This window comes from Lathamus discolor, chromosome 3 (genome assembly GCF_037157495.1).
Source record: "Lathamus discolor isolate bLatDis1 chromosome 3, bLatDis1.hap1, whole genome shotgun sequence".
In the NCBI taxonomy this organism is placed as follows: Eukaryota; Metazoa; Chordata; class Aves; order Psittaciformes; family Psittacidae; genus Lathamus; species Lathamus discolor.
The window spans coordinates 76,955,234-76,982,754 of record NC_088886.1 but is presented as its reverse complement, the minus strand read 5'-3'; the positions used below and the strand labels follow the sequence as shown (position 1 = coordinate 76,982,754).

Below are 27,521 nucleotides of genomic sequence, written 5' to 3'. Positions count from 1 at the left end.
ACAAATATGAAACAAGGCTTTGTATTTGCCTTTGGTCTGGCAGGGATGTAGTGAACTTTCTCCACAGCTGGCCTGTAGGGTGTTTGGATTTGTGGCTAGGATGGTGTTGATAAGTCACCAGTATTTTGGCTACTGCCAAGCAGTGCTTGCACAGCATCAAGGCTTTCTCTCTTTCCCACTCTGTCCCCACAGTGGGCAGAGCTGACCTGAGCTGGCCAAAGGGATATCCTGTACCCCATGATGTGCTCAGCAGTACAAGCCTGGGGAAAGGAGGAGCGTTTATGGTGTTGGTCTTCCTAAGTAATCACTGGTTGTGCATGCTGAAGGCCTGCTTGCTAGGAAGCTGCTAAACATCTGCCTGGTGTTAGGGAGTAGCTTTGCTTGCACACCTAGCTTTGGCTTCACCTGGTGAACTTTCATCTCCCACCCATGAGTCTTCTCACCTTCCTTCTACTTTCTCCAGAGCCAACAGGAGAAGGGAGGGGTGTTTGGCTGTTGACCAGGAGTCAACCCACCACATTATTTCATCCCAGCTTTGTTCAGTCAGCCTGCCCCTAAGAACTAACATGTTCCCTGAAACACGCTCTGCATGTGTTTTATGGACAAGTATAAAGATGACGAATGGGTATGAAATAGAGATTTTTAACTAGTACTTGTAGTAACTCCCCAAACCACCTTTGCTATAAGATCAGTTTCTCAGTTCTGCGAAATGAAGCCATGCAGACAAACTCGTGAAAGGGTGGGCTCCTGCTGCCATGAGAGCAGCTGTAAGGTCTCTTGCTATTTTAAGAGCTTGGCCCACTTCTCTTAATTTTCCTTGAGGGCAGGTATGCATTCCCCCGTACTTTAAGGGATATCTTTTATTTCATTTGTTGATCAGCTGCCTGCCCAGCACAGGCAGCCCATGCGGAGCCCACCAAACATTCACCCCGCGGTGCAGTCTAAACTGGTCACTGCACTAATGAAGTGGGCAGAAAAACTGGCTCCTTTTGAGCACAGAGCAAATGGATTTTCAAACAGGAAATGAGCCAGAAGATGCCTTAAAAAGAAGGTGGGGTAGAGATTCCCTCAGAGGCTACATTAGGGCAAAGACGGGGAACTGAAGGATGAGGATGCTGATAGGGCAAAGACAAGGGACTGAAGGATGTACATCCCTCGGGGAGTTTTATGGGTGACTGAATCAGAACTATTGCTGCTGAAGACGTTCATTTCCCTAAATCGCCTTGCTGGCTGAGATCAGACCCTATGTACTTTCTCTCATACACCAACATCCCCTTTTGCCGCACAAATGTCAAACAGATTCCTTTATAAAGACAAAATTACTTAAACTGTCACTGAAATGAGAAGGTAAATTAAAAATTAATTTTCATAAGAGTCTAAGTTACAGACAAAGAACTGTCATCATGATTACCTCACATAATAAATACTTTAATAACTACAGACATTATCCAATACCCAAATGATCTAATTACCTAATTATTATTAGATAAGCTTTCCACTGTATGAAGTTTTCAGTTGCACAATCTCAAAATCAGAACTCTTGAACACAGTGAAATTTCTGACAGCGCATACAGCAAGCAGCAAGAGGCAATGCACTTTTTTTAGAGATTATAAATTGGAATATTACCTATTGCCACACAATGGCAAAGAAGAAGGTAAGATGGATTTCATTCATGGCGTACATAGACCCTGATATCCCCAACTTTGCAATTTAATTCTAGGAGGAAAAATTTACTTTTAACATGGTACAAGTGATTTCTCTTGGGGGGTGGGGGGGGGGGAAGCTGTCTTGAGGACACCATGTGCATCACAGAACAATTCTGTTAAAATGAATGTTAGCTATGGATGGTCTGTGTAACAGTTGCTCTACACAGAGATTCAACAAAGCGTGAGTATACCCTTTTAGGATACAGATACAGATTGGTGTTCTGCTTCCATTTCTCAGTTTTCCCAATTTCTAATTAATGTGTCATCCATTCCTACCTTCAATATAGCAGTGGAAAGAATACTTTAATTGGAAGACCAAGGTAGGCAGCATAAGCTTGCTACACATTTATTTCATTAAAGCAGGGCTTTGAAGAAAAAGTAATTTTGATTGCAGGTAGAGAAGTATTTATAACTGAAAAGACTCAAAATATTTGATCTGATAATATGCATGATTCTAAATAACCCATTGAAGCTTATGATACTGCTAAAAATATTCAAAATTGAGCTGGCTTGCCACTAGCATCTGATTTGAGCTAATAAAGGTTTTGTGGAATAAGCTTTGGGACAAGATAAAGCCAGGATTAAGACCTAGGGTTTAGTGGTCAGTGTTAATTGAGATCTAGTGTTCACCTTTGACAGATTTGAGACACTTGCTGGTTTGGGACTGGCAGGGGCTGCTGTGCTAGGCTACCTTGGGTGGGGAGAGTCAGATGCTAAAGCAAAAATAAACATCCAGAAGTACACTGTCAAAATGCACTCAGGGGGTACCTAAGCACTGGCCTACAAAATAGGGTTGAGAAAGACCAGAATTTAAAGCACAATTAGGTTTATAGGGGCCTGCCAAAGCCTCCCGAAGCTACAAAACTTATCACTGGAAGTTTAATGGTGGTAGTTCCAATCTCCATCCATTTTCCAGTGAGATTTGGATTATGAAAGAGCACATTTTTGTTGGTATTAACTGATGCTGTCTGTGTTCTCCGAGCAGAAATGTACATGAGAAAAATGCCATAAAACAGTATATGAGAGTTAAGCCTGCCTGGATCAGCCTTTGGCTGTTGAAGAACACATCTGTCAAGTAGCATCAGACATCTGTAATGTATCAGTTTGGGATGTTGTCCCAAGTTTTGACAAGGAAACGTACACACAGACATGTGTATATTGTTTTGAACACTAATAATATACTACGATCCAATAGCTCATAAACCTAAGAGAGGTCTTGAACTGAGTTTTAGCATAAACTGATATGATTAAGTTTTGACAAAGTAGTTAATATGGGCAAAGTAATATAATCTCTGATAGACAAATGGATCACAAATAATCCAGGAAAACCATCCTATCTAGGGTGGCCTGCCAGCAACCCTACAGTTTAATAATGGAACTTTGCTCCTATTAACTTTTCACCCTTTTCCTGGCTCTCCTTTCTTCCTCTCACCCCAAAGTGAGAAGTCTGGCCTTTGATGTCTGAATTAAACACTATTCATCTCACATAGTTCAAAGTTCAAGATCTTACTTGCATGTAGCATGGCTTCTTACTAGCTGGAAAAATTTAGTCAGATAGAGACTCTGTGATGAGAGGCCAACAACTGGATGCAATTTCCACAGCAAAACTTGTGTAACTTAGCTATAAAACAAGCCTGCATTTAGTGAACTAAAAGAGTCATTCAGTGGCTTGGCCAAGAGCTCATAAACACACACGGTCTGACAGATTCTTTTCACCAGGCGTCAATAGTACACACAGACACACATTTCAAGCCTCAGTTCTTCTGAATCAGAGAGGAGGAATCAGGATGAACAGTTTCAGCCAAACAAGAATATCTGTCATTTTTATCTACCTCCTCTATGAACAGCATCACATACTATCAGTAAATAACTGTTTGATGTCTGCAACTTGTACCTCCTGCCGTCTCCTTACCTAGCCACCTGTATGCTTAGAGAGGTTTTATCAGGGCAGTAGCTTGGTATCTTGGAACATCATATGTTTTGTTCTCACAACTATAATGCAAATAGAAATTTATATTTACTTTTTAACAGTGGGGAAATAAGGGGAAATGGGTGAGGAAGTTTGGAAAATGGGTAGGCTTAACATGCGCATGCAGTGAAGGGCTGTGCAGAGAGGTCTGAGCTGGCTCTGAACAACCTGAGGGAGAGCACTGGGCACATGTAATTATATTGTGCTCTATGGCTCTGTGTTGCACTGACAACAGGGATGCATCAGCTCATTTGGAGCTGGCTCCAGTGTTTTAACTCAGCGTTGCTTTGTGGGCTGCAGGCATGCCCAGCATGCGAGCTGCTTGTACCCATAGAAAGAATAAGGCTCTATGTAACAATTAGTCCTCTTACAGCTATGGGCATTGGATGGGAAATACTAAACTGATTTGTCCAAGGTCACCCAAACAACTTAGGGAACAGAATCAGAGAATTGCCCCTTCAGTTTGTCGTAGTCACTCCTTAGAGCAAGATCTCATATAACGAAGAGATTACTTAATATTTACATGAGTGACAGCATTATCAATGATTTCAGTAGAGCCAAGACCCAAGTTTTATGATTTTGAACACAAATAACCTTTTTTCATTGCCCAAACCAATCTTTTGAGCTTTGCCAGTCACATTTATCTATGCCATAAGAAAGATTCCAGGCCAGTAATACTTATGGCTGTAAACAACTTACTATCTAATCTAATATTGGCATGATTTTAATTAAGAAAGAAGTTTGTAAGATAGGTTTTTTTAGGAAATTCTTTCGACAGAATTGATTTAAAATGCTAGATAGAAACCTACTGGATGTACAAATAACATTGACTGAAAATGGATCTGTTGAATTTACTTCTGAGATTCCCCGCATGCTTACAGTACAAGCTTTCTATTTCAAACATAGTGACAGCAACAATAAATTAAACTTGTATTAGTGAATGTAACATATTATTTCATGGATATCACATACACACTGTTATCACATCATACCGTCATCATATTTGTTTAATGTTCCCATAATGACAACAGTTAGGAAGAGAGTGTTCAACACCTTTTTATTAAGGTGGGGGAAAAATGAGAAACATCTCTTGCTTGGAAGATGCTTGTTTGGAAATAATTTTGAAACACTAACCCTCTCAAGAGAGGCAGCAAAAATATCACTTCTATCATCTTACAAGAGTAGCCTGTGAGCCACGTTAATCATCTCGGACTGAAATTTATAACAACATATGGAAGACTTGCTTCACTATTATTAGAAGTTGGGTTTCATATGAGTTCTTCAACTAATTTAAGTTCACTACTCTTCTGCTTTGAACATTATACCCTAAGTAATAAGTGCTATAACAGGTCATTTGCATTCAGGATATTATTTTTGGACAAGCTCCTGCTTGATGCAAAAGGGTAAAGGCCACTGGGACTTAAAGTCAAGAATTGACTTCTCTTAGGCCTTGATCCACACAGCCTTTGGAAGTCCATATGATCTTTTAATTCAGTTTCAAAGGATTTCAATAAAACTGCCTTTGGAATATTTTGTTGTTAGTGATATTTGCCAGGTTTTACTAGTATTTACTCATGGCTTTACATTATGTGCTTTTTAGGGAAGGGAATTGCACAGAAGATTTGGTCTCTTCCACCAGTACTATGACCTTTTTGAATCTTTATTATGCTTCCAATTCAGTATTATTTCATCCTCTGAAAGAAGAAAATCACTTCATGCTGTAAAATCTCTGCATTTGACTCTGACAGTATTACAGGCATGAATAAAGAATTTTGTCAATAAAGTGTTTGCATCTCTCTGAATATTGATTTTCGTTCTCAATAGCAGAAAGCTACAAGTAAGGTTTTGTACTTCTCCCCCGCCACTGGATCTCATGGTGTTAGAAATATTTACACAGTCAAGTTGATGAGCATCGCACTGCAGTAGTATCCATTCCCTGTTCTCATACCCAAAATCAAGACCCCGAAGACTCAGTGCTACACCAGTAACGAAAAGACATTTTGGAAGATTCTCAGCCACTTCTCGAAGTTGTCACTGAGTGTTAGTCAAGTGAATAAAGTCTGTTTATTTAAGCTCTGAAGCTTCTTTTATTCACCCTCTTTTTCTTTAAATATACTTGTGCTACTCCTACACTCATGCATATAGCAGATGGAAAGGAAATTTATTCTAGCTTAGCTCCTAAATGCTGAGCTATGCAGCCAGCAATATCATAGATGATCATGCATACACTGGGTATATACTATATCACTGGGTAGTAGTAAAAATAATGTTAGCTTTTACTTTTACCATCTAAGGAAAGGTAGATTTCGTGTAGAAAATAGAATGTGAAAATCAATGATGTGATCCAATCTCACAGTTGATGAATTTTAGGTTCTTATTCACTGTTAAATTATGCTCGAGGGATGTCACTGATAAAAGTATTTAGTATTGTAATTATCACCCCAGTAAATTCAAGAGAAGTTTTTAAAGTTATTACATGTTTTTTAAAAACTCAATAGTATCTTGTTTAGGCAAATTTGACCTGTGAAATTTCTTTTCAGAAGCAAGAAACTTCCATGTCATGGAAGTAGCCAGAACCACCCAAAAGTGGAACAATTTAGTATTGCTTTTGGGAACCACAGTTCTCATGTGGTTTGACTCTAGCTAAACTGGAAGCACTTCAGGAAAAGCACTTTCAGTCCTCCTTCCAGTCAAAGGCATATAGAGCAATTTCAGTCGGGATTACTGAATACACAGCCAGAAGGAAGAACTGAATTACTTGCAAAGCTTACACAGCTTTATGCTTATTACACTTTTTTAAAGTTATTATTAAAAGAGAACACCACCGTGAATAGCTCAAAAACTTCTGTTGAACATGCAGGTGGTTTTTGTAACTTCCAAATACTGGTGTGCAGAATGGGTAAAAATGCAAGACAACTCTCGTTCATCTACAGCTGTATAATCAATGTATTACCTTGCCTGAAATACTGTAGGCATTTGCAGAATATTGTTGATTACTCCATCTCAAGAAGATCAAACTCCTTGCGGAATAGCACTAGAGAAGGGAAACAAAAATGGTACTGAGAAAGGGGAGCTGTTCACTATAGAAAAGAAAGAACATGATAAATTACCTAAAGTTATGCATGGAACAAAGGAGGCAGGTAAGAAATCGCTGTTTTCTGTTTCTCATAGAAAAAGTGTGATAGACTATATATAATGGAAAGGAAGGGAATTCCATAGTGATAAAATGAGAAATCTCTTTACCTAATACATAATCAGCCCACAGGAGATGCTACCAGTATAAACAGATTCAGAATGCCTAGATTCACTGCACTGTGCACTGTCAAGTTTGGAAAGGGTTTTTATCTCATGCTTTGATGCCGAAGCCAGTCCTTGGCAGAGCTGAAAGGGGAGATCTGTGAGGTGGCAGATTATTTTGCAGGCTTAATAGGATTTCTTGAAGGTTATACAATTTCCTAGTGCCCACGATTTTGGTAAAGAAAAGAAATTTTACAGCAGACTTAAAAGACCCGGCTTTATGTTAAATACATGCATGGTATCTCTGATTTCACAGCCTTAGCCAAAATTAGTGGACTATTAACTAAACAGCAAAAAACAGAAATTGTATTTGTATTTAACACAATACAAAGCTTAATGACAATCTCACTGGAAAACAGAAGAAATTGGTGAAAAACAGAGAGACTGGAAACACAAGAGAGGGAACAGGGATTCAAGAAGCACAGTTTGCGTTCCCTGCAGCCATGTTTCCCTTTACAACCCTGGATATCTCCATGTGAATGTGATGAAAAAGATATCCATAAATAGTAAGGAACTATCTATTAGTAAGCAGAGAAATAGAAATTAACTGCATGATAATGCTTATGATGCTGAATGGCTGAATCAGATCCAAGAATATAACCCTGAGATTTAAAAATAATATTTATGGGATATTTACACTGTATCTTTACAAAAGCTTACCAGGCTTGTTTGAACTGGAATTAAAAGAACTCGAATTCTTGGGTCCTCACTGATTTTGTCATACAGATTCAAAACCTGCTCTGGAGCCATGAGACTCCTCTGACACAAGAATTGTCCTGAGCCACATTAGCTTTCTTATTGGTTACTACTTGTTAACCATATTTGTGTTTTATTGTGGTTTTCTATTCAAACACCTGCTCTTCCTCTGATCATTTGTAGAATGCCAAAAAAGGTTTTCCAGAAAAACCCCAAAAGAAACCTCCAAACCCACACTGTTTGGTAGCGGCTGCTGCTGCTGCTGCTATAGAAATTTGCAAACAGAGTATCTGGATGCAAACCGTGACAGATATTTCAACTTTGCTGTGGAAGGCAAATTATCCAGTAGTGTAGATGAAGCCAATTCAGTTCTTCAGCCATGTCTCAGAACCAGCCTTCAAAACCAGCTGAAAATGGGGCAGTGTCAGTGGGGGCAAGCTGGCTGCAGGTCCTCACCTTTCCACTGCCTCTGGTACCTGCTCTGTACCAGAAAAAAAATGAGGAAAGTTGCTCCCAAGGCAAAGCTCGGATGCATACCTTGTCCAAAGCAGAAATCTGGCCTTCCCCAAATGAAAGTTTAAATAACACAGCTGAAGCTCTGTCTGTTGTTGGAAATGAGAGGTTTCCTAACAGAAAGGGTATGTTGGAAAGGTTTACTGAGATTTATATTCTGTGCGTGGCAAATATGCTCCTTATAAAGAGGTTCATAAAGCCTGATGGAACTGCATATCAATACTGCTTCTCAAAGAGCGACTCTACCCCAACGACTGGCTTTAACGCATCAGCTTAGAAAAATGGCTATTTTTTAGGTAGTAATACCCTCTCTGTAAATGCTGCAAAGACTCGGAGCGTTTTAGGACCCTTCTTCTACCATCATACCTAGCTGTATGCAGAAATCACTGACAGTGGTGATTTTCTCACTATGTATAAACCATGGATGACACTACTATACTGGAAAACACTTTTTGATTAGATTCTCTCTAGAAGATAAAAATGATATTCTGTGTTATGCAATGGTAGTTGCTAGTATTATAGTTGAATTTGTACTTTCTGCATTGTCCTATTTCAGTCTGCGATAACACAGCTGGAGGCTATTCAAAGAGCTTCTTGAAACACAACACATCGTAATGCAAAAATAACATCCTTTACATTATAACATGCTTCAATGTATGTTCAATATTACTCACAGTAGAGGTTACAGAATTGGCTATCAGCTTTCCTCTTTTTTATTACACTTTAGTAGTGCTGAATGGCTGAAAGAGAAAACTAAATTTAACCCTATATAGTAATACTCAGATGAGCCATTAATTGGACTGATGATTAATAGATCAGATTATTAATTTATATTGATATCATATGACACCAAACCTTAGCCCAAGGTGTAAGAAGATGTGCCTTTCAGTAATTAGCATTTCTAAGTGCAACATTCTTCCTATATGAACAACAAATATACATTTCATACAATTCCAAATACATGCTGAAATAAGTAGTTCCTTATTATTATTTTGATAAACCTTATTTATTGTAAGAAATGTGTACCATTCTTTGTGTAGGAAAATTCTGGAAAGCATTTAGTGACATTATGGTCCTCCTAGCTAATGCCTGATTGACTGATATAAGGGAAGGGCTATACAGACAGGCAATCTCTTTCTTTGAGCCAACCACTGCAGTAAGTATCAATGAGCAACCCTTTGAGCACAGAAGCTGCTCTTTTGGTTGAAAGTCTAATTAAAACATATATATGTGTACATATATATATGCGTGTGTGGGCATATATATGTACACCTCCACCCCTAAAACTACATGTATAGAAACATAATATTTTTGACAGAGTTCAGCATCTAGTGAAGCAATTTCTCTCTACCAAGTTATTACTGGGACTCTGCTTTGGCAGAGTTATTGATACAAATCATTAGATACATCAATCAAACTCTGGAGTTAGCAAAGCAGCCAACTGCACAATTCATTACTTATTAATTAATTTTCCTTTATTATAGAGACTTTGGACAAAATGCTTCAATTTCTTAATGTTGAGCTACTTTAGTAATCTGTAGAAAGTATAACGAAGTAATTTGATATAGCCCATTTTATTTCCATTTTGCATTGCATTCCTACTTGTACCATCCATCTCTTTTAATCAATATGTGCTAGGAAGCCTTAAAGGTTTGGTCAAACTCTCACATTTTTAATTGATCACAAGCTTGGCTTTTGTATGCAGCAAGACATTTTTTTTCTTACTTGTTAAAACTTCAGAAACAGTCATGAACTACTGCTTGAATTTCTTCAGTTTGTGTACTCAAAATATCCTGGTACAAAGTTCACATGATAAAATAAAAGCTTTGTGTCATCATCACAAAGTCAGATAGCTCTGTATCTATTAATCTGGGTATGCTAGGAATATCTTTTTTCTATTAACTTTTCCAAATCTACTCACAGAAAACCATTCTTTAGCCTTCAGTAGCAGGAGTGTGCCCATTCCAGCTAGCATTATGTTAGTATGCCTCAAAAATAAGCTTTGAAGCAACAGCCACTGTAATATTTCAGATCTACGAATTACATTTTGCAAGCATCCTTTCAATTAGTTGCATAGTCAAGTAAAAAATATGAAATCTTCACATGGTTTCCACAAGTGTAAGGCATGTACCCATTGATACAGTGAGAGTCAAGCTCTCTGCTACAAGACTATGAAGAGTTAATTACTAAGTGGCTTGATGTATCTGCAGAATGATAGAGGGGGTTTGAAATTCCGTTGCTGAAGGTAAAACAACTCAATCAATTCATGTTTTATCCTTATTTCTCATCAACCTGTTGGCTGATGCTACCCAGCTAGCAGGCTGATGGGAGAGAAAAGCTTCCAAGTCCCAAGGAAAAAAAAAACCCAAAACCAACCAACCAAAAGCAAACTTGTAAATTTTTAAAGCACCAGCCTTTAAATTGTGGGGAATTTGAAGTGTCTGCTGAAGGAGCCAGAGACAATTCCCAAGAGGAAAAGGCAGTAAAGCTAATGCTTTAGCTGGTACAGGCAGTTTTCCTTCAGTTGATGCTCATATATGATGCTTCATAATGGAGCTCTTAAATGCAAAACATCTTTACTACATCAACAGGGAGTGAACAAAAAATAAGGAAATATATAAAAAAAGAGAGTGAGTGAAAGCTGTGCTGCTGCTTCTCTTGGATGCCCCAACAACACCGAACACGGGTTACATGGAAATCCTCTGGAGGTGCCTCATTCATTACAAAAGTTATCATTTATATTCTTCTCCTCCAAATGAGAATCGAAATCATCAAGAAGCTTTACTCAGCCTCTGACGTACTCTTTGGCTTCTAAAACCCTAAAGCAGCTTATATGATTTCCTGTCTCTGCATTATTTTGTACAGGGTTTTCACAGAAACCACCTGATTCTTTGGGGGTCTCACTTTAATCGAAGCAGCTTGATCAGAAGTTACAGCCTTGTGGGCCTGCTTTTTGACATCATACACTTTTGTTATTAAATGATTTTGAAGGCTTCAGTGTGCTACATTTCATCATTAAAAATTTACATTAGCAGCATTTTAAACACCAGGGTTAGTAGCTCTAGGTTGTCAGTTAAACAACTCCTTTGCTGATGAATAAGCCAGATTCAAAGGCTGTCTTGGATTGACTGCAGAACTGCATGTTGCTCTTTGATTTTTTTTGACAACATTACCACTGCTTTTCATTCACTTGCAGAGGCTCCTTCCTCAAATTAGCACGTCTAAAACTGGCCATAGATCAGCACGTGGCAGAAAGGAAAGGAGGAGCTGTACCATAATTTAATCTTATTCTTTCTGCTTGCTTGGAGCTACAACAGGAGGTAACTAAAGCGCACACCTTTGGGCAAGGACTGTGAACCAAGTATTCCTAAATAAACTTTGCAAGCAGGAAAAATCATTATCCCCCCTATCAGTCCTGAATCACTATGAGGTATAAACTAGCACCTTGTAAAGGAAAAAGTTATTGCAGCTCTTTACTGCGCTTTTGTTACTGAACATTTCTGACAGAAGTTTCATGGGCAAAACCATGTTGTTATGTTTCTCATTGCCTCCCCTTCTCCTGGTATGTATTTTAAACTATCTGCCACAAAGTCTGTAAGATAATCTTCCTTTTTGTTTCAGGTTTAAAGTAGATTCCTAAAGCCATCTAAATAATGTAGCATGACTTAACATAATGTAGCATTGACATTACACTTACATGGAGTAGTCAATATTTAGAGTATTTGCAAGAAATCTCTTACAACTTCTGGAGCTCTCTTGACTTTTGAAATTTCTTTTGAAAAGACATCATTGCACACTTCCTAGCCTACTGCAGCCCTTGGACTATTACCCATTACTGGTCTTCTGTGTAGATGGAGATGAAGGCACAAGGTGTAGTCCAGGAGTGATCAAAAGAGACTTCAGTCTCTTGGAATATAAATAAATGGAATTGCTTAGTATCCTCATCAACGACACAGACAGTGGGATTGAGTGCCACCCTTGGTAAATTTGCAGATGACACCAAGCTGAGTGATGCAGTTAACACACCTGCGGGAGGGGATACCATCCAGAGGGACCTGGACAAGCTCAGGACGTGGGCACGCATGAACCTCATGAGATTGAAAAAGGCCAAGTGCAGGGTCCAGAAGCTGGGTCAGGGCAACCCCCTGTAACAGGCTGTATACAGGCTGGGGCACAAGGGGATTGAGAGCAGCCCTGCTGAGAAGGACTTGGGATATTGGTCGATGAAAAGCTGAACATGAGCCAGCAAAGTGCACTCACAGCCCAGGAGGCCAACTGTATCCTGGGCTGCATCAAAAGGAGTGTGACCAGCAGGTCAAAGGAGGTGATCCTACCCCTCTGCTCTCATGAGACCCCACTTGGAGTGCTGTGTACAGCTCTGGGGCTCTCCACATAGGAAAGACATGGACCTGATGGGGTCCAGAAGAGAGCCACAAAGTGCTCTGAGGGCTGAAGCACCTCTGCTTTGGGGACAGGCTGAGGGAGTTGGGATTGTTCCGCTTGGAGAAGGCTCCAGGGAGACCTTACTACAGCCTTTCAGTACTTAATGGGGACCTACAGGAAAGATGGAGACAAACTTTTCAGCAGGGCCTGCTGCAATAGGTTAAAGGGTAACAGTTTTAAACTAAAAGAGGGCAGATTTAGACTAGACATAAGGAAGAAATGTTTTACTATGAGGGTGGTGAGACACTAGAACAGGTTGCTCAGAGAGGTGGTAGATGTCCCATCCCTGGAAACATGCAAGGTCAGGTTGGATGGGGCTTTGAGTGACCTGGTCTAGTTGAAGATGTCCTTGCTCATTGCAGGAATGGATGACATAACCTTTAAAAGTCCCTTCCAACCCAACCTATTGTATGATTCTATGAATTCACTGTCCCAAATGCTAAGAGTTTTAGAAGACTTTAACTTCGAAGCCAGCTCCTATGCTTACAAAAAATAAATAAATAAAGCAAACTATTCTTACCTCTGTATATCATGATGTCACCTATAGACAAGTGGGTACTAGGTGATACAGGTTGCTCCCATTCAGCTTGTCAATATTCAGTAGGAGCAAAACCACAGAGCGTGGCCAAAGCAAAGGAGGCATATAGGCAGACAGGGAGAGCAGCAGGATAGTTTGAGATGAGGAGCCAAATCTGTCCCACACATAGCCATCTTCTGACGAAAAGATTTAATTAATTCAGTCCATTACGGCACTGGGAAAGCTTACGCAGAGTGAAATCACTGCATTTTGTAAAAGTGCATTTTTATGGTATTGTCAAGAATTTCTGTTAGCTTTTAATATCATCTCTACATATATATATATGGGGAAAAAAAAGGAGGAAAATAAAAAAGAGGAGGAAAAAGTAAAACGTTTGAGCTGTGCCCCTCACTTCCCAGCTGATGCCATTCCCAAACAACCCAGCAGAGGACAGGCCACTCATACCAAATCACTGACCTCTGGGGCCGAAAATCCCCTTCAAAGAGTTGTGCCTTAGAGAAAATACAAGCATTCTTGTAGCTGGTAATACTGAGCCGAGGTATTTGGGTATTTCAAGCACTCTGATCGTGCAAATGCAGAAGTGAAACCTCTCCAAATACGGTAACAGATCCTTAGAGGAACTCAAGTTTTCTCATCAGTGCCGTGGCGGCTGATGCAGCTATTTTAAAAGACATTGAAGATAAATGTCAGGATGAATGTCAGGAATTCTGGGTAAAAAACATAAAAGCTACAAAAAGTCCTAAAGATAAAAGAACTCAGAAACTGGCAGCTTTCATTATAATTGAATTCTTCCTTAAATCTTATTAATAAGTCTAATGGGAACTTTTAATAAGTCTAATATTTCCTTGACTGTTTCTAAAGTTCATTTCCATTAGTGTATCTGGCTTGTTCTGGAGCAACATATACTGGGACATGAAGAGAAAAAAGTGATAGGGCATTGTTGGCCCATTCTACACATACACTTATGCACAGCAGCACAAAAGCTGCAGGCACGAAGGAGATGGCCAGAAAGGCAAGAATAAGCCAAAAGCCTACATTCAGCAGCATCTCTTGGGTAAGCTAAGAGGTGCGTTATGGGCCACAGCACTCATTTGCTATGGGGTTTAGTTTTTTGCTATGGATGCCAGTTTTACCTGTTTCCCCCATTTTATCCTTTGCATGCTTACATATCATGGCTTGTGAGAAAGTCCTTAGCAGGTAGGATACACTACTATCTCCCCTAGCTCCCAAGTCAAGAAAGTCGTTGGCCAGACAGTGATGATTTGTCCTGGTACTCAAACTGCAGTCACAGATCCAGGTACACACTGGGGGAGACCACTCAAAGTCCCAGATCCCTGAACACTGTAGTTTTCCTAGGAAAACAACCCAACTGGAGGGGTTGAGAAGGAGTTGCACCATACCCCACCCAGATGCCAGTGTAGCAGGGCATTCATACCCTGTGCCATGCATGCTCTTCTATGTGAAATACACTTTCTTATACCTGGAACTCAAAATTAGTGAAAAAGAAGATGAACTTACTTCTTTTTTTGGTAAGTTGAAGGAGTTAAATGCCCATACCATCAAAATAAAGAAATAAAGCTGACTTGCAGTAGCTGATACACCAGAATGTTTTGAAGCATATATATGACTACTTTTGTAGGAGAAAAAAAAATATAGCAGGGGACAAACTGTTTCAGGGCATTTGTTACAGAGCAAGAATTCATACCAGTTACAGCTTTCATATTTCAATTCACTTATTACTACAAGTAATATAAGTAAGTTGATAGTAGCTGTGGCTTTAGTTTACATAATGTGATTGGGATGATGTTTTCATCAGCTTTTTGTTATTGAAAGATTTGTTTCTGTGTGTTTTATAGACATGACCTTATATCTACTTTGAGGTCAAAGTAATGCATTTATCTTGTGATTCAGGTGGGTAAGAGCAAGCACCTGGTGAGTAAAGACAGCTGGGCTTATAGTTAAGCACTTAAAACACCCCACCTCCACTGCATTTAATTATGTGTCTGAGTTTTTCTATTCAAATTTAACTGTTCCAACCAAAAATAATTCACAAACATTATCCCCAGCTTACTGCAGCTAAGAGAGAGATGAATCTGGTCCAAAAATGCTTTAAATGGGATTTTCTATCAATCAATTTCAATATGCTATTCTAGAAACTTAGGCTTTGTGCTGATGAAAGTGAGAGAAAAGGTGACTCAAAGAGTACCTTCCTCAGCTGCTCAGAAGCAATGTTACAGCTTCTTTAAAAGACAAACCAAGGAGAGAAGCCAGTTCAAGGTGTAGGACTTGACATCAATGTAAACAGCAATCACAGATTTACAGTGCATTTCACAACACCTGATTTTTCTGTTCCTTTGACCTTCTGAAGTCAGTCAGTTATGGGGACTATTTCATGTAACTTCAACAACAGAAGAAGTAATAGTGAATTTCTGGTCCTGCAGGCTATAAGGAAGTGTTTGGAAATCTAGCCTACAACAGGATGAAATTGTCTGATTTCTGGCAGGATTATAACCCATGTCCCTCTCCTTCCTTGCCACGAGAGCAGCTCCTTCATACCCCTGTAACTCTCCCTTTTCTCAGAAATGTCCTGGTTCCTTTCCATGTCTACTTGGTCCACCCCCAAAACAAGCTCAAATCCCATCCTGCTCCCTATGTTTTCTGGGTTGCTGGCCCAGCAAGGGGTGACACACTGTAGATGGTCCAGAGCTATCAGCATGCTGAGTAATGATGAAGAAGCACAAGCTGATTGGCTAATTAGAGGCTGCCAAAAAAGATGGGTAATGGTTGGGCTCTGTTTGCCTTCTCCTCAGGGAGGGCATTAGTAATCTCCTTTTCCTCCACAGTCACTGTTTTTCCATAAAACTCACGGTAACACAGTGTCTTTGAAACCTCTCTATTGCTCAGATTTGTTGGGGATGGATTTCTGGTTTTCCCCCTTTTTTTTCTTTTAGGTTTTCCAATGACTACAAAAGCTCCTGGTGGAAAGGGGAAGGAGGGGAAAAGTCAACAGGTAGACAGATATGCGTCTTTTTCCTTTAGAAAGGAACATTCTTACATTGCTTGATTTTGGGGGCCTGAGCCATGATCTTTGAATAGTTAGGATTGGGAATACTATTCACTATTGGCAGGCACGGCGGGTAGAATGACACAAATCCCAAAGATAATATTAAAATGCCATAAAGTTCAGTAAGATTTGCATTTCATTTTTAACTCTTCTTTAGTTTTGCTGGTGGTAATGTGCTGGGTTTTTCTGGGATTTGGGTTTTTTTAGGGTTTTTTCCTCAAATAAATTTTTGAGCAACTTTTACTTTGTCATTTTATCACTTTTCCCACCTCTGTCACCTAATTCTGTAGTCGTCGCTTCCCAATCCCACTACAATGAAAGTCAGATGGAGAACCAAATTGCATATTGTATTATTATTAACAATGAAATTAGATCTTTCAATAGCTCCTGATCAAGTGCAACTCTTTAAGCTCTCTTCCGAATTCTTGCAGTTTCATAAGAAAGAAAAAGCTGGCAACATCAGAAAATGAAGAGAAAGGTATTCCACTAACAGCCTAGAGTTATCCAGGGCATGTGGATATGAAGTACTCTTTATGAGGGAAATGGAGTAAAATACTGCTCTTTGTTATGCAGCTGCTGGTGGATTCTGGGGCATTTTTGCCATCCTGGTCAATCAATAGTCCCTATGTCACCACTCCAGCTGCTACTGCTGTCTCCTAACTAGCGAGCAGAGCCATGGTGCTCAGTAGGCTCTGTTTGCCGTCACGTGTCACCTTGGTGGCCAAGACCAAGCTCAGCTCTTGCTCAGAGCTCACAGGGGGTTTTGCCTTAAAGAAGATGACTTTGGTCTTGCAGTCATAAACAACTGGAGGGGGGGTCCTTTTTTGCAGATTAATGTAACTATTGCAGAAGACAGGAAAACAAACCAAGAAGTTCTGCATGCCCATGGTGAGCCATAGTCAGAGGGTGAAGACCTTGAAGGAGAAGGAGCAGGCCAGGTGCCAGCATGGCTGCTGAGCACTGGGTAAGCTGCTGCAGAACACGTTCAACAAGGAGTCATGGTGCTGGAAGCATTGCTTTGCAGAGAATTTCTCTTGTCCCCTCTCCAACATGAATGGCTTAAAGCCATGGTCTGCCAGAGCATTTAGTTACACTGATATTAATCATCGTTTCCACCTGTTTAAGGATAGATCATTGTTATCTTTAAAACTGTTGCTGGTGTGAAACCTGGTACCTGTTTCTACCTGGGGGTAGATTCTCTTTCATGCCCAACCTGTTAACTCATTCTGGTTTAAAATAAAAAATGATAAAAAATTGTTTTATTATGACATTCACTGTCATAATAGTATACAAACAACAAAAAAACCCTGACCTAAAGTCCCCCAAAAGCACGAGCAAGATCAGTGCTTTTCAAAAAGATTCGTGCTGTGAATCATCCGATGCATCTTCCATAAAAATACATTTCCAGCACTTGAAATGCACTAGAAGTCTGTTTAAAATATGTTATAGGCATGGCAGGCAGTCTCCACTGCAACTCAAATCTATCCTGACTTCTAGTTCCAGTGAACCATGAGCCAATTTATGTTGCCACATGTGAAAAGTAGCTGCAGCATACTCTTGTATAAAAAGCAAATGCCCAGGAGTAAACCTGCTTGCTTTAAATGCATATTTTGGCTGAAATCAGAATATGAGGGTCTGACCCTAAAGCCAAAGGCCTGGAATATGTGCATGTGATACATCTATCACTTGCATCAACTTTACACCAGGGTAGGACAATCAATTTTAATTGAGTACTCATGATTTACGTCACTGGTCATGAGCTGAATATTAGGCTCAGTTCTGTGCTATGCAATGAATTTGCATGCCCTGGAGAGGTGATACAAAACAATATGAATGACCAGGCAGAAAGAAACTCTTTGAAAGTATTTTTCCATATACCAATGTTTTTCTTACATGCACATGTGCAAAAGAACCCTGTTTACCACATATTTTAGTTGCACTTAGAATGGGAAGAGAAACTCACTGAGAAATGGACAATTCAGTCATAAGTTAGATAAGCCAACTTTAGCATATTGTATGGAATTCTAGGATTTCCCTTTGCTGTAACATACAGATCACAAATGTACAAATATATACAATATATACAAATTCCAGGGTTTCTGTTTGCTGTAATATACAGCCTGTGCTGACCACTAACCCCCAGCCCCCCCCAACTGTGAGTTCCAAAATTCTTGCTAACAGCACATTAAATATGAACTACATCACTGTAAGATTTTATAAGCCATAACCTGTAAGTATAAAATCACATCTAGATGTAACTCTAATGCAGAAAACATATCAAAACTGTGATTTAAAAAATATAAGCAGAATACAGAGAACTTACAAGTGTTTGAGTAGAAAGCAAAAGAACACAGAAAGGTGTCACTTAAGTTGGCATAATACAGAGACATTTTAAACAAAAATAGAAGATTACATGGAAAAAGAAGATATAGTAGAGATTTAAATGTATATATATTTATGAATATATTTTAGTTGTTGAACAACATAAATTACTACTTTTTGCAGTGCATTTCTAAAGTATTTTTTTTTCCCTGCCTGCTAAAAGCAATCCCTCAGGGTTTTTCATTTAAATAGCACAAACTTTCAAGTCAAAAAGACTGGTAGAAGCCTGAAGCAATTTTAGAGAGAGGTCTGTCTTGATTCACGGTACAAGTACACGGTTTGTATATATTTAAGAATGACAGTGCTGTCTTTCAGTACTGCTGCCTACAATACTTGGAAATATATCCTTTCAGTATGCAAAGACATATCCTCTATGAAGCACCCAGATAAATCAGTTCACCCTTGGCTGTAACTAAATGCTGTCTAGTGACTTGTGATCGACAGGGCTTTACCCTCTGACAGCCAGATTCATTGTTGGGACAGCAACCAATCGTCGGGTTTGACGACATGAGCCTAATCAAAGTTGGAGTATAAAAAGCCCCCTTGGAATATATAAGGTACACCAGTGTGGCAAGCTGTCTCTCAGATTGCATTTGCTTTCACGGATCTGTTTAGTACTGAAAGGGAAAGGGGGAGGGGAAAGAGAAAAAAAAAAGGAAAAGCGCTGCACTGAATGTGAGAACATGCAAAAGCTAGCAATCTATGTTTATATTTACCTGTTCATGCTGATTTCAGTTGATCCAGTGGCTCTTGATGACGGTAGTCAGCCCACAGAGAACACTGAAAAAGACGGACTGTGCAATGCTTGTACGTGGAGACAGAATACAAAATCCTCCAGAATAGAAGCCATAAAAATTCAAATCCTCAGCAAACTGCGCCTGGAACAAGCTCCTAACATTAGCAGGGATGTTATTAAACAACTTTTACCCAAAGCTCCTCCACTCCAGGAACTGATTGATCAGTATGACGTCCAGAGAGATGACAGTAGTGATGGCTCTTTGGAAGACGATGACTATCATGCCACCACCGAAACGATTATCACAATGCCTACAGAGTGTAAGTAACCCTGCTGCTTTCGCCTCCCACCACTCCTCCGAGAGAGTTCTCTCTCTGCTGTGGAGCCACGCAACTCCTCCTCGGGCTCTCCCAACAGGCTGCTGGCTGAAGTCTGCTAGAGGGAGGGAGGAGAGCATTATTACTAAAGAATTTGAGCCAGGTTCAGATGACCGTGTTGTGATCCTTTGTTTTACTGTTCCGTTTTCGGCTCCTTGTAACGTGTATGCCCTGTAGCACTTAGGATTTGCCCATTGCCTTAGAGAGCAAAGGGAGATCTGCAGTTTAGTTGACTTCGTTATCTGCAGTACTCAGGGCATTTCCTATCACAAATATAAAGAACAAGTGCAGCTAATGAGATAACTATGTATTTCTGAGGGAGGTTTCACTGGCCAGCGTTTTTAGAAGCAATAGAAATCAGCAGAAATACAGCTTAGAGCACCAGACCTACCTAACTGCAACATGTTATAGCAAGTGCAAGTATAGAGTTAAATTCTTGCTTCTTTGCTGATACCATAAACTAGCACCACCCACCTCCGAGTTAAAACTATATATTTAAAGCAAATATGCGTGTAACAGATTTAACTGTTAAAATGTCCATGCTATAGCAATCAGCTCCAGTAGTCATGCCAAGGAAGAATGAAGGCATTTACTGAATGAGCAGATTCTGAGTTATCTTCTGAGTGCTAAACATCTGCTATGGCTCCTATCAAGTATCTTTTGCATGGCTAATACTGTAGTATCTTATGTTCTTCATCAGCTAAAGTATTTGGCTATGGCAGCTGGTTTTTTAAATAACACTTTCGAATATGATGTCAAAAATTAAAAAGATGACAGGACATATATGGCATGTTAGCAGTTACAGATATCGTTACAATATGCATACTAGAATAATATCAGCTGCTCTAGCCAGCTGTACTTACTGATGAAGAAGTAACTTTATCTGTAAACTTTTTCAACTCATTAATTAGCATGTATTTAATGGCAGTATATTACTGCAGCCTTATCACAAAGTTGAGGTCTGCCAGAAGTTTTATTCTAGCCTATTATGTCCAAGGCTTTGTAACAGTTTTAACTAAATTGTTACATAATTAGTGACTGAAGAAAAGTCATTGTGCTTCATTGATCCCAGCTCATTTCCTACTCTTCATAAAAAGCCCTTGAACTATTTTAAATGCACTAAAGAGACAGGTATCTTAAGTGGTGAGATTTATGAATGTTAAAGCCCTGCACCATTTAAGATTAGTATTACCCATTTTATCCTGGCATGGAAAGACATTGCCATGACTAAGTATGACAGCTGCTTTATGGGCTACAGGAAGGAGGAACGCAGCACTGCATGTGACTTTCCTATATTAATCAAATGAAAACAAAATGATCCTTAGATTAACACTCTTAATTTTTTTTTTCCCCCATTCAGAAAAGAAATTAAAGCAGTTGTGTAGTTTGCCTATGGCTGCCTCTGATTATATGCGTAGCACACTAAGGTTATTTGGTAACTTAGGAATATATGATATGAAATAATGAAATTCCTATAAAATAGGAATATATGATACAAAAATATGATAGCTATTAACACATATTGAATCAGCTTATGCAAAGTTGCTATTCTGCATGCTTTATGAAGGTCCTCAGATGGTGACTAGCAGAAGTGAGTTGGTAGTAGTCTTTGTGAAGTCAAACAGGCTGTGTCCTCTCCCCAAATAGTTTTTGTTTGGGAAAAAAGCTTTTTTGTAGTTGTGCAGGTCAGCCCATAGCACTGATAGCACTGGTCAGAGCCCTGACCATATAGAGGACCACAAAGGTCCTCTACGGTGTTTACCTTCTTGTGATTGCCTATCATTTCCAGGTTTCAGCCTGAGCATACCTCCACTCTGCCTAGCCTATGGAGCACAAGGCACCAACTAGAGTTAGAAAATGATTAGCCAAACCTTATTTTAGCCTGTTTACAAAACAATCATAGGTTCCTTTTCGCATAGTATTACTTTTAGGTGATAGCATAATGATTTCATTGACATCCATTAAATTTGCTGCAAAGCATAAACCAGAGAAAATGAATTAAGTTAAATCCACTTTGTCACTGGTAATGTTTATAATGTATTGTAAGTCTTCCTACATGGAAGAAAAAAGTAAAAATGGGGTTTATATATGAATATTTCTTTTTGTTCCCTGTTCAGTAATCTGTTCTTTCCATTCATTTATAGCTGATTTTCTCGTCCAAATGGAGGGAAAACCAAAATGTTGCTTCTTTAAGTTTAGCTCTAAAATACAATATAACAAAGTAGTAAAGGCACAATTGTGGATATACTTGAGGCAAGTCCAAAAACCTACAACAGTGTTTGTGCAGATCCTGAGACTTATTAAACCCATGAAAGACGGTACAAGATATACTGGAATTCGATCTTTGAAAGTTGACATGAACCCCGGCACTGGTATTTGGCAGAGTATTGATGTGAAGACAGTGTTGCAAAACTGGCTCAAACAGCCGGAATCCAATTTAGGCATCGAAATAAAAGCTTTTGATGAGAATGGACAAGACCTTGCTGTAACTTTCCCAAGACCAGGTGAAGATGGATTGGTAAGTTTCTTGAGAAAAATCCAATTTAAATATCTTGCATTTTATTGAAAAGCCTTTAAATTGTGTTTGAAGTATAAAATGGAAGCATTGTTCAGGGAATAGAAGTTCTACATATCCAAATCTTCTGTTCTTTACTCTCTGATTATGTCAAAATCAATAGCATTCCTGTGCCTCTGTTTCTCTATCTGACAATTTGAGTCAAATTGTAGTACTTCAAAGCAATGTTGAGAGGCATTAACTAGAAAATGTTTTGGTACTGATGGATGGTATGATCAAAGCAACATTATTTTCAAATTTGAGAGCAAAACCTGCTCAATAAGCAGTTATTTTACATGAAGTTAAAAGAATAGCCTTCCATTGATGGGAAAGATGCCTCCGATATTGCTGAGAAAGTGAAGGGGTCTCTCCCTACTCTGTATGCATATATTTTCTATTAATAATAGCAATAATTATCTACATTTATGAAGGTGAGAACAGATCTTCATAATGTTAAATTCTGTACCTTTCAGTATGTGACAAAGTGCATCGTTCCACCTACTAGAAACTTTTGAATAGAGAAATTCTGCTTGATACAATAAGTTATTATTATAAGAAAGAGCATAAAATAACTATCTGGTTTCTTTTTGTAAGTACAAATTAACAAATTAAACCTGAAACATACCAGTTAAAATAGAGGATTTTCCTTGTTATCTTTTTCTGCAAATAACAACCTGTAAAAATTCCTGAGCTTATCACAACCAAGAAATCCCTCCTTTTGAATAAAAAAGGATATTTTACTTTTATGCAGTAGGTCAATCAGTTTATCACAGAATCATTTTGCTCGGAAAAGACCTTTAAGATCATTGAGTCCAACCGTATTTATGTAGCTGTGCAACGTTTAACTTCATAACAGTATAATGCGGTTAAAAAGAACTTGAAGGAAAAACACAGTGATATCTTCACTGTAGATCCAGCATAAGTGTGGATCTCCCGGACTTGAAGTAGGCAGGCTGGATATCATGATAAGGAACGTCCTCACCACCTCCATCCATTCAAATGATGACCCATGTGGATAACACATGGTTATCATCATCGATAAAACCAAACTGATTCAGCAGCAGGGCAGGGTTAGATGCATGGCTGATAATGGGAGAGGAAGTTTCTTCTCTTCCCCCTGGGTCCCCTCCAGCAGCTCCCGGTACAGGGACAGTCCTCTCACCAAGCCCCTCCCCATAGCATCTACCTTTGGGAGGAGCATATCCAGCAGCTGGACAACTTGCAGCTATAGAGGTGGGTATCTCGGAAGGGACAAGCCCACGTAACAAAGTTAGCTGGGCTGCTATTTACTCGTAAGGAATGGTCTTCCTTCATGGGGCAGCTCAGTCAGTGCCTAAGCAACGCACAGGACTGAAATCAGTGTGTGGAAGGGAGGAAACTTCGGGAGCTTTTTCAAACTCGTGATTGTGAAGGTTGTGATTTCTTTCTATTCTCAGTTGGTGACCGTGGAAACACACCTTCAGCAGGAGACACGTGGCTCGGAGATCTGCCAAAAGTACATTCTTGGCCACAGGGCTCTTTCAAGAGTCAAAATATTAGCTGCCCCTCCAAATTCAGGACAGCAAATCCAGCCCTTTGGCAGAGGGGAAAGTTGTGAAGTACAAGTAACTGAACTAGCAGGAGGAACACTTATTTCTACTGCCAGTGCAGTAATTCAAACATGACAGCAACTTCTTCCTTTTTGGTCTGGACAAGAAGCCTTCCTCATATCCAGAAAGCCTGAACTCAGTATTATTTTAAATGGAGGGATTTTCAGAGGGATTCAGGAAAGCGAGACCAACAACAGTTAGTTCTGTCCTTTAAAAGTTTTGGGAGTTCTGTTCTTTTTTTTAAGTTTAAAACAAACCCCACATCAAAATAAAAATCCAGCATCCTCCAAAATTTCTGAAACGTTCCTGTAGCAGTTAACAAAAACGGTGCTAGCACTGAGGTAATGATGATTTCAGGAACAGATACCCAGGAATTAAAGCTCTTTGTAGAGGAGCAGAAGGGAAAAGCTGATCCTCAGCACGAAAAATAGGAGCAATCCTTGAGCAGAGATCAGCCATAGGAGAGATTTGCAGGAGGACTCAGTTTTGTTTAGAAAAATTGATTTCAAAGTGTTAACTTGACACATCTATGTTTGAAATACTTACTTGCATGTTTTTAGTGAACTTAGGCATACCTGATTAATGCTTCTGATTCATTCTCCTCTCCTCACAGAACCCATTTCTAGAGGTCAGAGTTACAGACACACCAAAACGGTCCCGCAGAGATTTTGGCCTTGACTGTGACGAGCACTCGACAGAATCCCGATGTTGTCGCTACCCGCTGACAGTGGATTTTGAAGCTTTTGGCTGGGACTGGATTATTGCCCCTAAAAGATACAAAGCAAATTACTGCTCCGGAGAATGCGAGTTTGTGTTTTTACAGAAGTACCCACACACTCACCTTGTGCACCAAGCCAACCCCAGGGGCTCGGCAGGCCCTTGCTGCACACCCACCAAGATGTCCCCCATCAACATGCTGTACTTCAATGGGAAGGAACAAATAATATACGGCAAGATCCCGGCCATGGTTGTAGATCGCTGTGGGTGCTCATGAGGTCGTCGTTAGATCCACCACTTCGTATATTGTGGAAGCTACCGAAAGAAAAAGTTATACCCCCTCACCAACCAGTCTTTGAAACTGTGAAGTTACGTACACAAGGCATTGCCGACATCCTACATGCTGTATGATAGGCTATCGTACAGATTTAGTGCATCACCAGCTACAGAATGTGAACTAAAGGACAATACAGTTACCTGACCCGGCTGGCTTTGAACCAGTGAAACAGAAACACTACAATCAAAATGACCGGATCTAACACACAAAGTTCTTACATTGTGAGGGAATCAATATTCAGTCATTCAGATGCAAATTTATATGCAAGTTTCAGTACACTTCGGTAATCAAAAGCAAGCTCCTTCTCACCTGAGGACAGAAGGAGAGGGCTTTTAAGTCCATTTCTTCACAGCTTCACTTAATATTGTATTTACAGGAAAACATATACTGGTTACATATACACCACTACACAATACCACCAGAATCATCCTTAAACACTTGAATATATAGTGCAGAATTGTGAAATGTATCAGATGAAATTCCACACACATGGACAAATCCTGAAATTAGGGATGGCATAGTGTATTTAGTGTGTTTCCATTCCTTCTTCTCACTAGTATGTTAGTAATCAATGGCAATGGTGCTACGTAAGCAGGTTGAGTAAATAGATAGTTATCTAAGTGAAAGAATTTAGATTAATAATGAATTTGCCCTATCCTCAGGTACACTATTCAACATTCGCAAGAAATAGGTATTTTTTAAATGAAAAGGAATAGTTTTCTAGACATAGTAAAACAAAAGGCAGCAGAGAAGTCTAACATTCAAATCGCAATCCCACATTATAACCTGCCTTTGCAACATTACCATTTGCACTATGATAAACCAATGCAAATAGTTGGTTGCTACAGATATTGTTTAAAAAAACCACTTTGATATAACTGACTTATGTAATATGTATGCATCAATATTTTGTAAATAAATGTTTATTTTTTAATCACTGTTGGTATATGTTCATCGCAGGAAAAGAATAACTTTAATCTGTACTTTAGTTTAATAAACAAAAGCCAATATTCTCTTCATAATATAATTTCCTGGCTTTTAACACAAATAATATGTAGGAACAATGCAACAAAGTAAACCATATGTTGAGAATTATACTACATTTTATATGTTTTTTACATTGGTATGAGCCATCTGCGATAAATGATGGGTGTTGACATGTTTATAAGGTTTTTTGGGTTACTGTTTTTATGGTCATTTTGATCCACAACTGAATTTCCATACTTTGAATGTTATGTCCATAAATAATGACGATACCACAAAAGATTGCTATTAAATGCATTTTATTATATTTAAAAGTTTGCAGCAAAGCATTATCTTTATTTGAGCAAACATACTACACAGATTTCCACACTAATTCTCTACATTTTCCTATGGTAAAAAAATTATTACTTGAAATTAAAACCAAAATCTATTTACTATGAAGTCCAGCTTATTTCACATGTGAAATACAACTGATAACACAGGTGTTTGTTAAGACAACACAGTCACTGTTAACACAACTTCATGTTAGTGTGATACACATTTCTGTTATATTCTAGAATTCAGTTTTGAATTCTCCTTTGTGTAAAATCACCTAAAACTGCAAAAATGATCTATTTTCTTTCCTTTTCTTTCTTTTCTATATTTTCTGCCTAGGTGGTAAATATTTTGTATTGAGTTTTCTACTTATTTTATTTGTATGTAAGGACATTAAAATTTAAAATTTAAGTGATGAGGTTTGAAACTTAAAAAGCTAACAGATTTTCCATGGTTTCTTTTGAACAATTAGGAGTTCTGCTAAAGCTGTGTCTGAGCAGATGTTCAGCTTCTCCTGATGCAGTTCATCAGAGCAGGTCTCTGGGGCCCTTAAATACATTTTCAGTTTAGTTTCCCACAAAACACAATTAGAGTAAATAAAAGACAGTTTCAAAGCCTTTAGAATACAGAGTTTTGGTGAAGCCACAAGAGGTAAAAGAACAGTACAATTCCTGCCTCTCAAAACAATGTTAAAAAATCAAGGGAGAAATGCTAGCTTTTTTGAAGTTAATGACAAAGCTTTCACTGGCTTTGAGAGAGAACAACATTTTGACCTTCGACTTTTAACTCGTGACATTCAGGCACCAAATAATCCCATCCTCCTCATATAAGCTATGAATAGTATCTCTCTGCACGGGGCATACCAAAAGCCTCTTATACTGTTCAGAGATTTAAAATTAACTTCCATTGTATACCTTCACTAGCTTGAATGGGGTCAGTTCGTAAAGCAACAGCCACAGAGATGAGGCAGTGTGGATTTTGGAGATGATCACAAACAAAATATGTCCCCAGCCTGCATCAAAATCCTGTTACAACACCTGCAGGATTATTTTTCCACAGGATAGCTAAACTAAAGCTAATGCAAATTCAGTTATCCCCCCATTTAAGTGACATCATTGGCTGCCCTGTAATAAGTGCGATAACCTGCACAAATGTGGTGCACAAGAGATTAATTTTTTTTTGCTTGGATTATTGAAAACAAAAACAAAAATGAGAAAAGAAATAATATGAATTTCCCAAATCATGAACTCCAAGCAGCATTCCATCTTGGCATTCAGGTAAATTGCATTCCATGGAAGTTTTA

At 39.0% G+C, this 27,521-nt stretch overlaps 2 protein-coding genes across 5 annotated transcripts in view; one reads left to right on the top strand and one right to left on the bottom strand.

Moving 5' to 3' along the window:
- C3H2orf88 (chromosome 3 C2orf88 homolog) overlaps positions 1–19,360 on the bottom strand; it is a 37,491-nt gene extending 18,131 nt beyond the window's left edge. For 2 of the 4 annotated variants that reach the window (XM_065669923.1, XM_065669920.1), the window contains exon 1: positions 6,630–6,703. Coding sequence is in view for 2 of the 4 variants with exons in the window: in XM_065669924.1 (XP_065525996.1) it covers positions 6,630–6,652 (23 nt within the window). In the remaining 2 variants the exon portion in view is untranslated. Of the gene's footprint in view, positions 1–6,629; positions 6,711–19,325 lie in introns of those variants that run through there. The other 2 variants (XM_065669924.1, XM_065669925.1) reach the window with 2 other exon arrangements.
- On the top strand, positions 19,189–26,337 carry MSTN (myostatin). Its single transcript, XM_065669919.1, has 3 exons — positions 19,189–19,665; positions 21,867–22,240; positions 24,479–26,337. Exons 1-3 carry the CDS (start codon positions 19,293–19,295, stop codon positions 24,857–24,859), a joined length of 1,128 nt encoding a protein of 375 aa, XP_065525991.1. The 5' UTR covers positions 19,189–19,292; the 3' UTR covers positions 24,860–26,337.
- Positions 26,338–27,521: the final 1,184 nt, after the last annotated feature.

What these genes read in the sequence shown, in the direction of transcription:
- MSTN (XM_065669919.1), top strand. Translation starts at nt 19,293, where the DNA reads ATGCAAAAGCTAGCAATCTATGTTTATATTTACCTGTTCATGCTGATT. An exon ending in TATCACAATGCCTACAGAGT is followed by an intron (nt 19,666 to 21,866) that starts GTAAGTAACCCT and finishes ATTCATTTATAG; the next exon opens with CTGATTTTCTCGTCCAAATG. An exon ending in GACCAGGTGAAGATGGATTG is followed by an intron (nt 22,241 to 24,478) that starts GTAAGTTTCTTG and finishes CTCTCCTCACAG; the next exon opens with AACCCATTTCTAGAGGTCAG.